Source organism: Rhinatrema bivittatum, chromosome 10 (assembly GCF_901001135.1).
Source record: "Rhinatrema bivittatum chromosome 10, aRhiBiv1.1, whole genome shotgun sequence".
Classification (NCBI taxonomy): Eukaryota; Metazoa; Chordata; class Amphibia; order Gymnophiona; family Rhinatrematidae; genus Rhinatrema; species Rhinatrema bivittatum.
Window position 1 is genome coordinate 123,853,941 of NC_042624.1, and position 16,878 is coordinate 123,870,818.

The following is a 16,878-nucleotide window of genomic DNA, read 5'->3' on the forward strand; positions in this document are numbered from 1 at the left end:
AGAAATTCTACTTTTAAATTTTAACTGCCATCCTAACCCTTCCCTCCTGGGAAGGTGCCCCTGGAGATCTATTCTCTGTATGAGAGGATGCTACATTAGCCTGAAGGCAGGTCCTAGCTACAGGATTGCTTCCTGCCTCATCAAGGTGTTTTTCTCCTTCCAGGTGACCTTTCTCCTCCAAGGTAGCACAGGGGCTACTAGATTGGAGGTGGGACTTCTCTACTATGAAGGTCTCTGTCTCTCATAGCTCCTCCAGGTGGGCCACTCTAGCCTCCAGAGATCTGACTTGTTCTCTGAGAGCCAGGAGCTCTTTGTACCTAGTGCACACATGCAACCTCTCACAAGCTCGGAGATAATCATACATAGGCACTCAGTACAAAATATGTGGCACTCAGAGACTGTCCTTGTCTCCACATCCATAGTGTCACAGATGTGAGCCCTTGGGCTGTGGCATGGTTAACACAGCCTAGTAGATGAACCTGTTAGGCCCATGCCAACTTCTGGTAGACCTGCTTTCACAAGGACTGGGTCTAGAGCTTCACTTATACCAGCCCTGTTCCCCACAGCTTGAGACCTTGGGTTCCAGGGGCAAACAGGGCTTAGGTGATCAGGTGAATTGAGTAATAGGCCAAGGGCAGGGCAGGTAGCAAGCAAGCAAGCAGTGTCAAGGTCCAGACAGAGGTTGGGGCAGGCGGAGTACAGGCAGTGTCGAGGTTCAGGCCAAGGTCAGCACAAGTGGAGTTCAATCACTGTCAAGGTGCAAGCAGAGGTCAAGGCAAATGGCAATCCAGGAGTGTAGTCAGGGTCTGAAGCCAGGATCGATATCAGAAGTCAAAGACAGACAGACAGACAGACAGACCGAGACATGGCAGGAACAGACAAAGCAAGACAGGGCAATGACAGGCAGAGCAACATGCACTGCAGGAGCAGAACTTAAATAGCCAGCTTCCTGTGATATCATCCAGGTGCGTCGACGAGGGTTTCCTGCCACGGGACTCGTATTGCAGGAAAGAGCGTGCACACCTGCACCTAAGGGCTTCTGCGCCACGAAGAAGACAGCATGGTGTTGGGGCGGCCTGCTAAATATTACACACAGGGAGACTGCTCCATTAATTCGCTGTCCTTTCTGTAAAGAAATATTTCCTTAGATTAATCCTGAGTCTACATCCTTTTCACGCTTATCCCATGATTCTTTGTTCCAGAGTCTTTGTTCTGTTGGAAGAGAACTGCCTTCTGTGAATGGAAACCTTGGAGATATTTGAATGTCTCTATCATATCTCCCCTCTCTCATGCTTGGATCTTTAAGTCTATCACCCTATCCTTTAGATCGAGGACCATTTTAGTAGCCTCCCTCTGGACCAGGTCCTGTTACGCCCGTTGGTCGCAGATGGCGGCGACCGCTCTTGCTCACCACCTCCTGCTCAAACGTGACCCCGTTGGGAAGTCTTGCAGCTTCCGCCAGCTGTCGCCGACCTGCCTACTGCTCCCAGGCCTCCCGGGACAGCACGGATGCTGCTGACCGCCATCTTGCCCTTGGAAACTCCCTAGGTGCGCACGGGCCAGTCTTAACCACGTCATGGCAGGAACCTCGTGGGCGTCCCCTCTGGATGATGTCGCCCTCCAGGACATTTTAAGCCGACTGGCCCTGCCTACCAATGACTTGGCAACGGGTTCCCTCATTGCTGATTCCGCCTCACTCACAGAAGGACCCTTCGTTCCAGTTACTGATTCTTTGGCGCGAGACGTCCTGGGTACCCGCTTCTCGGGGGCCCTCTCTTCGTCTCTGGCTATCCGCTCCTCGGAGGGTCAGACGCCCTGGACTTCTGCCTGCCCAGTTCCCCGGGGCTCCTCTGGAACCATCGCTACTCCTGCTGTGAGTACCCCGCTCTGCGGACCATTACCATTTCTACTGAGGACCTTATCGGTGTACCCCGCTCTGCGGAGCATTACCTTTTCTACTGAGGACCTTATCGGTGTACCCTGCTCTGCGGAGCATTACCGTTTCTACTGAGGACCTTATTGGTGTACCCCGCTCTGCGGAGCATTACCTTTTCTACTGAGGACCTTATCGGTGTACCCCGCTCTGCGGACCATTACCATATCTACTGAGGACCTTATCGGTGTACCCCGCTCTGCAGACCACTACCATCTCTACGGAGGATCCCTTCGGTGTACCCACGCTGCGGACCATTACCTTATCTACTGAGGATCCTCATTGGTGTACCCCGCTCCGCGGACCACTACCATCTTCTCTCTGCTGGAGAACCCTCGTCGGTGCATCCCGCTCTGCGGATCATTGCAGTACCATCTATCCTCCTTGGGTATTCCCCAGGACCGTGGCACCTCGGTGTTTGTGGGACTTTACTCTTGCACCCCCTGCTCTACCTCTTTAATAAAGACTCTAGACTTGTACTGTGTCTGACATCAACTGAGACCTCGCCTCCTGACGGTGAGGCTCACGGGGCTCCTCCTCCCCATGGGCGGTTCCATCTCTCACCTCGGCCCAGATCCTAACAGGTCCATCCTGTTTATATCCTTTTGAAGGTGCGGTCTTCAGAATTGTGCACAGTATTCCAAGTGAGGTCTCACCAGGGACCTATAGAGGGGCAATATCACCTCCCTTTTTCTGCTGACCCTTCCTCTCTCTATGCAGCCAAGCAGCTTTCTGGCTTTTACCATTGCTTTATTCACCTGTTTGGCCACCTTAAGATAATGAAATATGATCATCCTCAGACCCCACTCTTCTTTCATGCTTAGAAGAATTTCATCCATAGACTACCACTCTGTTGGGTTTTTGCAACCCAAATGCATTATTCTGGAGGGTTTAGCATTAATCTTAGTTGCCAACTCTAGATCAGTCCTCAAGCTTTGCTAGATCCCTCCTTATCTTTTCTGCACCTTCCTGGCTGTCTACTGTGTTGCAGATTTTGGTATCAGCCGCAAAAGGTAAACGTTTCCCGATAAGCCGCCTTCTATGTCACTCATGAAAATGTTGAAAAGAACCAGTTCAAGAGCTGATCCTGCAGCACACAGTGCCTCAAAAAACAATTCTGCATCTCTGACTTGAGTCCTAGAATAGCGTCCGTCTTACTCAAGGGTGCTAGGGTGGAGAGCTTATGATTCAGGGTCCTGGGCTCAGATACCCTAATGCTTAGCTGATTTTTTTAGGCTTGGATATGTAACTTCTGTGTCAGAGGTGGAGTAAAGTTAACACATTTCTAGGGTTAATATTGGTCTGTTGCTGGATCATACTAAACTGATTACAAACTTGACATAAAACAATAATAAAACCATAAAATAACAAACATCACACACAAATCATTTTATAGTATGAATATCATAAAATTTCCGGTACCTCTCTGAATTTAAGCTGAAACACCTGAGAAAGCTTCTTGAAATAGTAGCTCCCGAAGTTTCTTTTGAAACCTATTAAGGTCTTGCATTGTTCTGAGCTCATTCATAGGGAATTCTATAACTTTAAGGGCCTGATTTTGTATTTTATGTAAGCGAACCAGTTTAACATTAGCTACCTCTAATAAATGATACCCCTTAAATAATTGGACAAATAACCTGGAGCATCATCCTGCATTGATTTATAAACTAGACCAACAAGTATTTAATTTGCTGGATAACTGGCAGTCAGTGCAGGCGTCTCAGCAGTGGGGCTGCTTGATACCGAAGGGGGGCTCCCAGAGTCAGTCGAGCAGCTAAATTTTGTAAGAGTTGCAAAGCCTTCAAAGGGGACTTTGGGAGCCCCATGTCAAGGGAGCTGCAATAATCAACTGTAGTTAAAAGAAAAACTTGCACAGTAGTACGGAAATCTGAGATTTCTAGAAACCGTCTCGAGCGACAAAGACCAGTTGATAAACTAGACCGCAGTATAATTAAGGCTGGAGCTGGCGTACGGCGCTGTGTATGTCGAGTAGCACTATGGAAGGTGCAGCGGTCCGACATGGCGCAGGCATCGGGGAGCAGGGCGAATGGTCGTTGTCCAGTTTCTGTTTATAACCTGCCTTCCCATGAGAGTGCACAAGGCAGCAGAGCAGGAGCCAGTACCCTGGAATAGACTTCTCCTCTCCTTTCTCTCGTTTATCTTGCAGGTGAAGGATGCGGTCCTCTACGCTCTGTCGGTGGGGTATCGACACATTGACTGTGCAGCCGTTTACGGCAACGAAGCAGAAATCGGAGAAGCCTTCAGCGAGAGCTTTGGTCCGGAGAAAGTAAAGGCACAAGCAGATAGAAATAAGTCAGACTTTTCTAACCTCTCTCCGTTTTCCCCTTCTCTGCTCGCTGTGAGCAGAAGAGAGGGAAAGAGGAAAGGGAAGTTCTCCAGACGCTGTCATGGATCAAAGCTAACTAAATGGAGACTATTCAAAAGGTTTTATGGGGGCGACCATGTGTTTACCTACATAAAAACAGCAATTGCACCCCTGCTGACCCCTCGGTGCGCGGGGTTCAGATGGGAGAGGGAAGGCATGCATGGGGATTTCCTGTTGTAGTCGCTGCTTGGACATTGCACGTGCTACAGAGCTACCTGCGTTCTCCTGCTCCCCGCTTTAAGAATGAGCTTGCCTCCTGCACCGTAATTGCATTAAATAAATGATGGTGCATTGCATGTGGCGCTGTGGAAGGCATTGCTGCATTACGTCTGGTGTCTCCTCCCCTGATGATGGTGCATTGCATGTGGCGCTATGGAAGGCATTGCTGCATTACGTCTGGTGACTCCTCCCCTGATGATGGCGCATTGCATGTGGCGCTGTGGAAGGCATTGCTGCATTACGTCTGGTGACTCCTCCCCTGATGATGGTGCATTGCACGTGGCGCTATGGAAGGCATTGCTGCATTACGTCTGGTGACTCCTCCCCTGATGATGGTGCATTGCATGTGGCGCTATGGAAGGCATTGCTGCATTACGTCTGGTGACTCCTCCCCTGATGATGGCGCATTGCACGTGGCGCTGTGGAAGGCATTGCTGCATTACGTCTGGTGTCTCCTCCCCTGATGATGGCGCATTGCACGTGGCGCTATGGAAGGCATTGCTGCATTACGTCTGGTGACTCCTCCCCTGATGATGGCGCATTGCATGTGGCGCTGTGGAAGGCATTGCTGCATTATGTCTGGTGACTCCTCCCCTGATGATGGCGCATTGCATGTGGCGCTATGGAAGGCATTGCTGCATTACGTCTGGTGACTCCTCCCCTGATGATGGTGCATTGCATGTGGCGCTGTGGAAGGCATTGCTGCATTACGTCTGGTGACTCCTCCCCTGATGATGGTGCATTGCATGTGGCGCTGTGGAAGGCATTGCTGCATTACGTCTGGTGACTCTTCCCCTGATGATGGCGCATTGCATGTGGCGCTATGGAAGGCATTGCTGCATTACGTCTGGTGACTCCTCCCCTGATGGCGCATTGCATGTGGCGCTGTGGAAGGCATTGCTGCATTACGTCTGGTGACTCCTCCCCTGATGATGGTGCATTGCATGTGGCGCTGTGGAAGGCATTGCTGCATTACGTCTGGTGACTCTTCCCCTGATGATGGCGCATTGCATGTGGCGCTGTGGAAGGCATTGCTGCATTACGTCTGGTGACTCCTCCCCTGATGATGGCGCATTGCATGTGGCGCTATGGAAGGCATTGCTGCATTACGTCTGGTGACTCCTCACCTGATGATGGCGCATTGCATGTGGCGCTGTGGAAGGCATTGCTGCATTACGTCTGGTGACTCTTCCCCTGATGATGGCGCATTGCATGTGGCGCTATGGAAGGCATTGCTGCATTACGTCTGGTGACTCCTCCCCTGATGATGGCGCATTGCATGTGGCGCTGTGGAAGGCATTGCTGCATTACGTCTGGTGACTCCTCCCCTGATGATGGCGCATTGCATGTGGCGCTGTGGAAGGCATTGCTGCATTACGTCTGGTGACTCCTCCCCTGATGATGGCGCATTGCATGTGGCGCTGTGGAAGGCATTGCTGCATTACGTCTGGTGTCTCCTCCCCTGATGATGGCGCATTGCATGTGGCGCTGTGGAAGGCATTGCTGCATTACGTCTGGTGACTCCTCCCCTGATGATGGCGCATTGCATGTGGCGCTGTGGAAGGCATTGCTGCATTACGCCTGGTGACTCCTCCCCTGATGATGGCACATTGCGTGTGGCGCTGTGGAAGGCATTGCTGCATTACGTCTGGTGACTCCTCCCCTGATGATGGCGCATTGCGTGTGGCGCTGTGGAAGGCATTGCTGCATTACGTCTGGTGACTCCTCCCCTGATGATGGCGCATTGCATGTGGCGCTGTGGAAGGCATTGCTGCATTACGTCTGGTGACTCCTCCCCTGATGATGGCGCATTGCATGTGGCGCTGTGGAAGGCATTGCTGCATTACGTCTGGTGACTCCTCCCCTGATGATGGCGCATTGCATGTGGCGCTGTGGAAGGCATTGCTGCATTACGTCTGGTGTCTCCTCCCCTGATGATGGCGCATTGCATGTGGCGCTGTGGAAGGCATTGCTGCATTACGTCTGGTGACTCCTCCCCTGATGATGGCGCATTGCATTTGGCGCTGTGGAAGGCATTGCTGCATTACGTCTGGTGACTCCTCCCCTGATGATGGCGCATTGCATGTGGCGCTGTGGAAGGCATTGCTGCCTTACGTCTGGTGACTCCTCCCCTGATGATGGCGCATTGCATGTGGCGCTGTGGAAGGCATTGCTGCATTACGTCTGGTGACTCCTCCCCTGATGATGGCGCATTGCATGTGGCGCTGTGGAAGGCATTGCTGCATTACGTCTGGTGACTCCTCCCCTGATGATGGCGCATTGCATGTGGCGCTGTGGAAGGCATTGCTGCATTACGCCTGGTGACTCCTCCCCTGATGATGGCGCATTGCATGTGGCGCTGTGGAAGGCATTGCTGCATTACGCCTGGTGACTCCTCCCCTGTCCTGGGGCACAGGCTGGATGAATCAGCACTGAAAGCTTACTTAGGCCTCCTGAAATTGAAACATTATATTGCATGAACATGAAGTAACTGCTGTTCCCTTTTTGGTTTTCTCTCAAAGCCCCTCAGGAGAGAGGAGGTGTTTGTGACCTGCAAGCTGTGGAACACAAAGCACCACCCTGAGGATGTGGAGCCTGCACTAAGGAAGTCTCTGCAGGATCTCCAGCTGGACTATCTGGACCTGTACCTCGTTCACTGGCCCTACGCATTCCAGTAAGTTCTGTCTCTTGTGAGAGGCTGCAGAGTCCACTTGCATGAAGGGAATCGTCTGCTGCAGAATGTGTTGTTTACACAATGAAATTGCCAGGAAAGTCAGTTGTGATAAAACAACACAAGGGCCCAATTCGACTTCTGCCATTCTGCGCCTGTGAGAGAAGCTCTGGACAAATTACCCCCCCCCCTCGCTTGTATTAGTCTTGTATCATCTGGGGGGGGGGGGGGTGACAGGTAGTCCTTGGGCTGCCTTCCATTGGTCTTTGCTCGCCTCTGGTTTTTCTCACCGCTTTGTGCCCCTGACACAGGTTTCCTCCCGGTGTAAGCGCCTCCCCCCACCCTTTTTGGGGGAAATGGTAATCTGGAGGGCACACTCAATACTAGGGCTCAGCTGTGGATACTTCCAGAGGAGGAGGAGGAGGGAGGGGTGGAGTTCAACCTCCAGGGCCCAAAGCATTTAGCTGGTGTTACAAAATAAAGTTCAGATAAAACCGGTGCAAGAGGTTCTTCCGATTCAGGCCCTGCCTGTGGCGGCTATCAGTGGCGTGACTGACCGATCCTTCGTTTCACCTCTTGGTAACCCCCGCTCCCATGAGCCCTTCCTGGTACCTGCTTCTCCTTCTCCCCTCCTGAGCTCCTGGATATAGAGCACCAGATGTTTTCTCACCTCCTGCCACTTCCCTCACCCTGACCTCTGATCAGGCTCCGTTCCAAATGGGATCCTGTCCACCTCTCTGATGAAGACAGAAGCACTTTTAGCAGAGTATCAGGACAGTCACAGGGGTAGGCCTGGGTGTATTTACTAAAGGCTTCACAGCAGCAGGAGCAAAGGCTGGTTGTACCCTTCCCCCCACTCTGCACTCTCCCAAGACACCCGAGGCTCCCTACTCCCTATTCTACCGACCTCGAAATGTCCCCACTGCAAGGAGTATAGACCTAGGGAGTGTTGTCCGAGGCTCCCATGGAGGTGAGGGTTGAAACAATTATCTCCCTACTCTACCGACCTTGAAATGTCCCCACTGCAAGGAGTATAGACCTAGGGAATGTTGTCCGTGGCTCCCATGGAGGTGAAGGTTGAAACAATTATCTCCCTACTCTACCGACCTTGAAATGTTCCCACTGCAAGGAGTATAGACCTAGGGAATGTTGTCCGTGGCTCCCATGGAGGTGAAGGTTTGAAACAATTATCTCCCTACTCTACCGACCTCGAAATGTCCCCACTGCAAGGAGTATAGACCTAGGGAGTGTTGTCCGAGGCTCCCATGGAGGTGAGGGTTGAAACAATTATCTCCCTACTCTACCGACCTTGAAATGTCCCCACTGCAAGGAGTATAGACCTAGGGAATGTTGTCCGTGGCTCCCATGGAGGTGAAGGTTGAAACAATTATCTCCCTACTCTACCGACCTTGAAATGTCCCCACTGCAAGGAGTATAGACCTAGGGAATGTTGTCCGTGGCTCCCATGGAGGTGAGGGTTGAAACAATTATCTCAGCTTGAGGAACAAGGTGAAAGATGGTCTTTTCCATCATGATAAGGATCTCATCATTGTTATTATTAGGAGGATTAAGTCCGGGGTGGGTGCATGATGGTCGTCTTGTTGAATGTGTGATGGGGGGTTTGGAATGAGAGTTGATACATTGATTGTCATTTTTATAATACCGTTTTGTTTTTGTGAACCTCTCTGGCCGTGTCTGGTACCTGTTGTGGGGAATGTAAGGAATAAATATGGAGCTCCACAGGCTTCTGCAGCACCCACTGCGCTCTCCTAATCCCCTCTGCTTTTGGGGGCTTTTCCTTCCTAGGCCTCCATGTGTGTTTGGAACAGGTGCAGCTTGGTCCGTTTGGGGTCCACTTTCAGCCGCTCTCTGACCAACAGAGTTAGCCACATAAACCTATCCAGTGGACTGTCTTAAAGTTAGACAGATTAGTTTATCTACTTTACAGAGTTAGCCGGATAACTTAAGGCCGCCTCAGAACACCAGCCAGCTAATGAGTTATATGGATAAACTTTAGCTGGATAAGTAACACGATATGGAGCCCTCTGTGTCCTGGGTGCTACTTTCTGTCAGCTTTATTGTATAGAACTAAATGTTAGTAAAGATAAATGTTAACAAAGTGCCTCTGTTGTTATATAATATTAATTGTTATGACCTTTAATGTAAGAAGTTGTTATATTTGTGAACCGGAGTGAAGGCTTGTACCAAACCTCGGTGTATAAAAGCACACAAATAAATAAATAAAAGTGGGAAGCAGTCCTGCGTCAGGCCCACAGCGCCAGGGTAGGCCACACCTAACCTTTTCTTTTCTGTGCTGCAGACAGGGTGATGCCTTCTTTCCCAGGAACCCTGAAGGCACACTCATCTACGACTTTATCGACTACAAGGATACCTGGAGGGCCATGGAGCAGCTGGTGGAGAAGAAGCTTGTCAAAGCCATCGGACTCTCCAATTTCAACAGTCGTCAGATTGATGAGATCCTCAGCATGGCTGCTGTGAAACCAGCTGTCCTGCAGGTCAGAAGGTGCAGGGGTCTGCGATGGAAAGAGCAGCCTGGCTGGGGCAGTCACAGTGCCTGCTGGGACATTTCAGCATGGTGACCTCCGTCGGGTCACTCACATCTCTATCCCTGCACTACTTAATGTTTCTTCTTCCTACTTGCCTAGCCAAGTCTGCATGAAACTTTCTTTTCTGTCTCAATCCCACTGTGCTTAGAGCTGCTTCATTTCCATTCCCCCTCTGTGAATCAGGGCTGGGTATGGTGCCGGCGATGTGCTGGGCTGGATATAAAGTTCTGGAAGTCCTGCAGCCTCACGTGCTCTTCTCACTGTGTAACAGGTGGAGTCTCATCCATATCTGGACCAGAGCAAGCTGCTGGCTCACTGCCGCGCGCGGGGCCTGGTCATGACTGCTTACAGTCCCCTGGGCTCTCCTGACCGTGCATGGAAGCACCCCGAGGAGCCCATTCTCCTACAGGAGCCTGCCCTTCAGGCACTGGCTGTCAAGCATGGAAAGTCCCCTGCACAGATCCTGCTCAGGTGAGTGAGCCCTCTGCTTGGGGAGCCCGACAGTGCCTCTCATCTGACAGAGGAAATGCTTGGGTCTCGCACTGATTGATTTTGGGGGTGTTATACAGAAAGAACGTGCACGTTTTAGCAGTGTTTGGAATGTGGGGAGAGAGGAGCTGAGGATGACCAGAAGGTTGCGGGCTGAGGAGCAGGGCTGGTGGCCTCGGCAGCACTGGACTGTCCTGGGCTGATACTGATTGGGGCCCGAGCCTTGCTGTAGTGGCGTTTGCCAATGTGCTTCCTACCACTTTCTCTGCCTCCCTTGCTCTATCGGTTTCTCCTGTGAGAGCAGCTTTCAGATGGGCCGTGACCCGGCTTCACTGGTGGGTGCGTGGCAGTGCTGAAACCATTGGCCATGCTGACAGGAGCTGGCAGAGACGCTCCCTGCCACTCTCTCAGCACACCTTGGGTCCTGGGGCTGGAAGGGAGAGAAAGCGGGATGTTTCAGGGGTTCTGGGGTGGGGGATGAGAGGAGGAGATAGAGAAATGTTCCTGGGGTGGGGAGAAATGGGGGAAAGAAGAAGAGAAAAGCTCCTGGGTCTGAAGGGAGAGAGAGAAAGAGGGAGGGAGGCTTCTGGAACAGCGAAAAAGGGGGGGGGGGAAGAGGAATGCGCTTGGTGGGGGGGGGGGAGGAAATGGCCAAGAGAGTAAGGGGTGAGGGAGAGAGTAAGGGGAATGCTCCTGGGGTGAGGGAGAGAGTAAGGGGAAGGCTCCTGGGGTGAGGGAGAGAGTAAGGGGAATGCTCCTGGGGTGAGGGAGAGAGTAAGGGGAAGGCTCCTGGGGTGATGGAGCGAGTAAGGGGAAGGCTCCTGGGGTGAGGGAGCGAGTAAGGGGAAGGCTCCTGGGGTGAGGGAGAGAGTAAGGGGAAGGCTCCTGGGGTGATGGAGAGAGTAAGGGGAAGGCTCCTGGGGTGAGGGAGAGGGAGAGAGTAAGGGGAAGGCTCCTGGGGTGATGGAGAGAGTAAGGGGAATGCTCCTGGGGTGAGGGAGAGGGAGAGAGTAAGGGGAAGGCTCCTGGGGTGATGGAGCGAGTAAGGGGAAGGCTCCTGGGGTGAGGGAGAGAGTAAGGGGAATGCTCCTGGGGTGAGGGAGAGAGTAAGGGGAAGGCTCCTGGGGTGATGGAGAGAGTAAGGGGAAGGCTCCTGGGGTGATGGAGAGAGTAAGGGGAAGGCTCCTGGGGTGATGGAGAGAGTAAGGGGAAGGCTCCTGGGGTGAGGGAGAGGGAGAGAGTAAGGGGAAGGCTCCTGGGGTGAGGGAGCGAGTAAGGGGAAGGCTCCTGGGGTGAGGGAGAGAGTAAGGGGAAGGGCTCCTGGGGTGATGGAGAGAGTAAGGGGAAGGCTCCTGGGGTGATGGAGAGAGTAAGGGGAAGGCTCCTGGGGTGAGGGAGAGAGTAAGGGGAAGGCTCCTGGGGTGATGGAGAGAGTAAGGGGAATGCTCCTGGTGTGATGGAGAGAGTAAGGGGAATGCTCCTGGTGTGATGGAGAGAGTAAGGGGAAGGCTCCTGGGGTGATGGAGAGAGTAAGGGGAAGGCTCCTGGGGTGATGGAGCGAGTAAGGGGAAGGCTCCTGGGGTGATGGAGAGAGTAAGGGGAATGCTCCTGGGGTGATGGAGCGAGTAAGGGGAAGGCTCCTGGGGTGATGGAGAGAGTAAGGGGAAGGCTCCTGGGGTGATGGAGAGAGTAAGGGGAAGGCTCCTGGGGTGATGGAGAGAGTAAGGGGAAGGCTCCTGGGGTGATGGAGAGAGTAAGGGGAAGGCTCCTGGGGTGATGGAGCGAGTAAGGGGAAGGCTCCTGGGGTGATGGAGAGAGTAAGGGGAAGGCTCCTGGGGTGATGGAGAGAGTAAGGGGAAGGCTCCTGGGGTGATGGAGAGAGTAAGGGGAATGCTCCTGGTGTGATGGAGCGAGTAAGGGGAAGGCTCCTGGGGTGATGGAGAGAGTAAGGGGAAGGCTCCTGGGGTGATGGAGCGAGTAAGGGGAAGGCTCCTGGGGTGATGGAGAGAGTAAGGGGAAGGCTCCTGGGGGTGATGGAGCGAGTAAGGGGAAGGCTCCTGGGGTGATGGAGCGAGTAAGGGGAAGGCTCCTGGGGTGATGGAGAGAGTAAGGGGAAGGCTCCTGGGGTGATGGAGAGAGTAAGGGGAAGGCTCCTGGGGTGATGGAGAGAGTAAGGGGAAGGCTCCTGGGGTGATGGAGAGAGTAAGGGGAATGCTCCTGGGGTGATGGAGCGAGTAAGGGGAAGGCTCCTGGGGTGATGGAGAGAGTAAGGGGAAGGCTCCTGGGGTGATGGAGAGAGTAAGGGGAAGGCTCCTGGGGTGATGGAGAGAGTAAGGGGAATGCTCCTGGGGTGATGGAGAGAGTAAGGGGAATGCTCCTGGTGTGATGGAGCGAGTAAGGGGAATGCTCCTGGTGTGATGGAGAGAGTAAGGGGAAGGCTCCATCACACCAGGAGCATTCCCCTTACTCGCTCCATCACCCCAGGAGCCTTCCCCTTACTCTCTCCATCACCCCAGGAGCCTTCCCCTTACTCGCTCCATCACACCAGGAGCATTCCCCTTACTCTCTCCATCACCCCAGGAGCCTTCCCCAGAAGGCTCCTGGGGTGAGGGAGCGAGTAAGGGGAAGGCTCCTGGGGTGAGGGAGAGGGAGAGAGTAAGGGGAAGGCTCCTGGGGTGATGGAGAGAGTAAGGGGAAGGCTCCTGGGGTGAGGGAGAGGGAGAGAGTAAGGGGAAGGCTCCTGGGGTGAGGGAGAGGGAGAGAGTAAGGGGAAGGCTCCTGGGGTGATGGAGAGAGTAAGGGGAATGCTCCTGGTGTGATGGAGCGAGTAAGGGGAAGGCTCCTGGGGTGATGGAGAGAGTAAGGGGAAGGCTCCTGGGGTGATGGAGAGAGTAAGGGGAAGGCTCCTGGGGTGATGGAGAGAGTAAGGGGAAGGCTCCTGGGGTGATGGAGCGAGTAAGGGGAAGGCTCCTGGGGTGATGGAGAGAGTAAGGGGAATGCTCCTGGGGTGATGGAGAGAGTAAGGGGAATGCTCCTGGTGTGATGGAGCGAGTAAGGGGAATGCTCCTGGTGTGATGGAGAGAGTAAGGGGAAGGCTCCATCACACCAGGAGCATTCCCCTTACTCGCTCCATCACCCAGGAGCCTTCCCCTTACTCTCTCCATCACCCCAGGAGCCTTCCCCTTACTCGCTCCATCACACCAGGAGCATTCCCCTTACTCTCTCCATCACCCCAGGAGCCTTCCCCAGAAGGCTCCTGGGGTGATGGAGAGAGTAAGGGGAAGGCTCCTGGGGTGAGGGAGAGGGAGAGAGTAAGGGGAAGGCTCCTGGGGTGATGGAGAGAGTAAGGGGAAGGCTCCTGGGGTGAGGGAGAGGGAGAGAGTAAGGGGAAGGCTCCTGGGGTGAGGGAGAGGGAGAGAGTAAGGGGAAGGCTCCTGGGGTGAGGGAGAGAGTAAGGGGAATGCTCCTGGGGTGATGGAGAGAGTAAGGGGAAGGCTCCTGGGGTGAGGGAGAGGGAGAGAGTAAGGGGAAGGCTCCTGGGGTGATGGAGAGAGTAAGGGGAAGGCTCCTGGGGTGAGGGAGAGGGAGAGAGTAAGGGGAATGCTCCTGGGGTGAGGGAGAGGGAGAGAGTAAGGGGAATGCTCCTGGGGTGAGGGAGAGGGAGAGAGTAAGGGGAAGGCTCCTGGGGTGATGGAGAGAGTAAGGGGAAGGCTCCTGGGGTGATGGAGAGAGTAAGGGGAAGGCTCCTGGGGTGATGGAGAGAGTAAGGGAAGGCTCCTGGGGTGATGGAGAGAGTAAGGGGAAGGCTCCTGGGGTGATGGAGAGAGTAAGGGGAAGGCTCCTGGGGTGATGGAGAGAGTAAGGGGAATGCTCCTGGTGTGATGGAGCGAGTAAGGGGAAGGCTCCTGGGGTGATGGAGAGAGTAAGGGGAAGGCTCCTGGGGTGATGGAGAGAGTAAGGGGAAGGCTCCTGGGGTGATGGAGAGAGTAAGGGGAATGCTCCTGGGGTGATGGAGAGAGTAAGGGGAATGCTCCTGGGGTGATGGAGAGAGTAAGGGGAATGCTCCTGGTGTGATGGAGCGAGTAAGGGGAATGCTCCTGGTGTGATGGAGCGAGTAAGGGGAAGGCTCCTGGGGTGATGGAGAGAGTAAGGGGAATGCTCCTGGTGTGATGGAGCGAGTAAGGGGAAGGCTCCTGGGGTGATGGAGAGAGTAAGGGGAAGGCTCCTGGGGTGATGGAGAGAGTAAGGGGAAGGCTCCTGGGGTGATGGAGAGAGTAAGGGGAATGCTCCTGGGGTGATGGAGCGAGTAAGGGGAAGGCTCCTGGGGTGATGGAGAGAGTAAGGGGAATGCTCCTGGGGTGATGGAGAGAGTAAGGGGAATGCTCCTGGTGTGATGGAGCGAGTAAGGGGAATGCTCCTGGTGTGATGGAGAGAGTAAGGGGAAGGCTCCTGGGGTGATGGAGAGAGTAAGGGGAATGCTCCTGGTGTGATGGAGCGAGTAAGGGGAAGGCTCCTGGGGTGATGGAGAGAGTAAGGGGAAGGCTCCTGGGGTGATGGAGAGAGTAAGGGGAAGGCTCCTGGGGTGATGGAGCGAGTAAGGGGAAGGCTCCTGGGGTGATGGAGAGAGTAAGGGGAAGGCTCCTGGGGTGATGGAGAGAGTAAGGGGAAGGCTCCTGGGGTGATGGAGAGAGTAAGGGGAAGGCTCCTGGGGTGATGGAGAGAGTAAGGGGAAGGCTCCTGGGGCTGACGTTTCACCTGCAGCATCTCATACCCTTTCAGCAGCCTTGCTCAGGAGACTGGTAAGATAAGTGGGTCCACAGTTAAAGAAAATGGGATAAGCAGGAAAGTGGGTTTAGGAAATCTAAGTTCCTCTTCATCCAGTTCAGAGCAGTTGCTTATACACACCAACCAGCAGATGGCGTCAGAGATCAAGAGGCTTGCTGAAGTCACTCCTATACGTCCGTGCTGACACCAGCCTGTCAGAGACCTGTCTCCAGCATCCTGTGCTGTGCACTCACGACTGGTAAACTTGTGACAGCTCCTGAGGTGAAAGTAGAGTACTCACTCGCTTAGTTCAGCAGGGTCCTTGGGGGTCTTGGGGGAAAAAAAGAAAAATATCCAGAGGTGAACATTCTGTTTTATTTACAGTACTTATAGTCTGCCATTAACCAGAATCTGTTCATGGTGGATATCAAAACCTTACAAAATTAAAGACCCAACACAGCATCAGAAATGTGAAGACAATTAAATACTGAAAGCTTCACAAAATAACAAACTCTTCAAAACCTTCCAAAAACATATTTATAATCCGAGAGTAAAAAGATTTTCAGGGGGATTGTTCCATAAAGAAGCTGCCACCACAGAAAAAGCCCGAGCAGATGTAGCACTAGGGTAATGACAAAAGTTGCTTATTTTAGTGGATCTTAAGGAGACTGATGCAGTGGCAATACAACTTTTACATAGTCTGGATGATGGATCAAAACAAGAATCTTAAATTTCATGCATTGCTCAATTGGTAACCAATGTAACTGATACAAAATTGGTGAAATGTGATCTCTTAACAAGCCCCTAGCTACCAATCGAGCTGTGGAATTCAGCAGTAATTGAAGCAAACGCAAGGAACATTTTGGAAGGCCTATATTTAAAATATTCCTATAGTCCAGCAAGCATAATACAAAAGAAAATCATCCTGACTTAAAATAAACCATAAATGATGTCATTTCTGTAATTTGAAAAAAACATTTTTCCTCACCCGTTGCAAATGCTGATGAAATGTCTATAAGACATCCCAGTCCCCAACAATCTCAACTTCAATGCCATCTACAGACACTTTAGGAAAATAAATCACCACTGCGGAACAATTTTTAACATAATTCCTGTTGAGTTCGATTTTTCAGCTGTTTTAGACTGAAATAGGCATGCTGACTTCAAAACTGCAGTTTTCTTCTATCACATCAAGTTTTTTCTCTACAGCCTATCTTAGGCCTGGATTTATCAAAGTGCACTAAATATTGCATGCGATAGGAAAAGGGGCGTGTTTTATGGTAATAGGCTGTTTGAAAAGATAAAGGCCGGTGTGTTTGACGGTCCACAGATTCGGCAGCTCATTAAAGATGAACATTTCATCCGGCCAATGTCAGAACTCCAAAAGAATGCTTGGTTGTCATTCAAAAACTTTGTCAAGGACTTTCTTGGAAATCCACGCGCACAGAATTACACCGAAATTGTCCAGAAACTCTTGGAGAGCTTCAAAATGCTTCGTTGCAACCTGAGCATCAAGGTGCATTGTCTGCATAGCCATCTTGCTGACTTCCCGACAAACCTTGGTGCAGTCAGTGATGAGCAAGGTGAACGATTCCACCAAGATTTGAAGGTCATGGAGGTACAGGATCAGGGTAGATGGGATATACATATGATGGCTGACTATTGTTGGAGCATCAGGCGAGACTGTCCACAGATTGAACACTGCCGGAAAAGCCACAAACGTAAATTTTTACCTTAATGTGTATGTTTGGTAGCAGAACTTTACTACTTGTACACAATTTGACTTACAGTAACAATATATAGCCTTTGTATGAATAAAATAACTAAATAGTATATTCAGGTAATTTTT

The 16,878-nt window shown here is 52.3% G+C and overlaps 1 protein-coding gene across 4 annotated transcripts in view; it reads left to right on the top strand.

Annotated features, from left to right (window-relative positions):
• The window catches only part of AKR1A1 (aldo-keto reductase family 1 member A1), a 62,383-nt gene that overhangs the window by 15,302 nt on the left and 30,203 nt on the right, over positions 1–16,878 (top strand). For 3 of the 4 annotated variants that reach the window (XM_029617618.1, XM_029617616.1, XM_029617617.1), the window contains 4 exons: positions 4,101–4,226; positions 7,061–7,212; positions 9,530–9,725; positions 10,048–10,247. In XM_029617618.1, coding sequence (XP_029473478.1) covers positions 4,101–4,226; positions 7,061–7,212; positions 9,530–9,725; positions 10,048–10,247 — 674 coding nt within the window. The remainder of the gene's footprint in view (positions 1–4,100; positions 4,227–7,060; positions 7,213–9,529; positions 9,726–10,047; positions 10,248–16,878) is intronic. The other variant, XM_029617620.1, reaches the window with a different exon arrangement.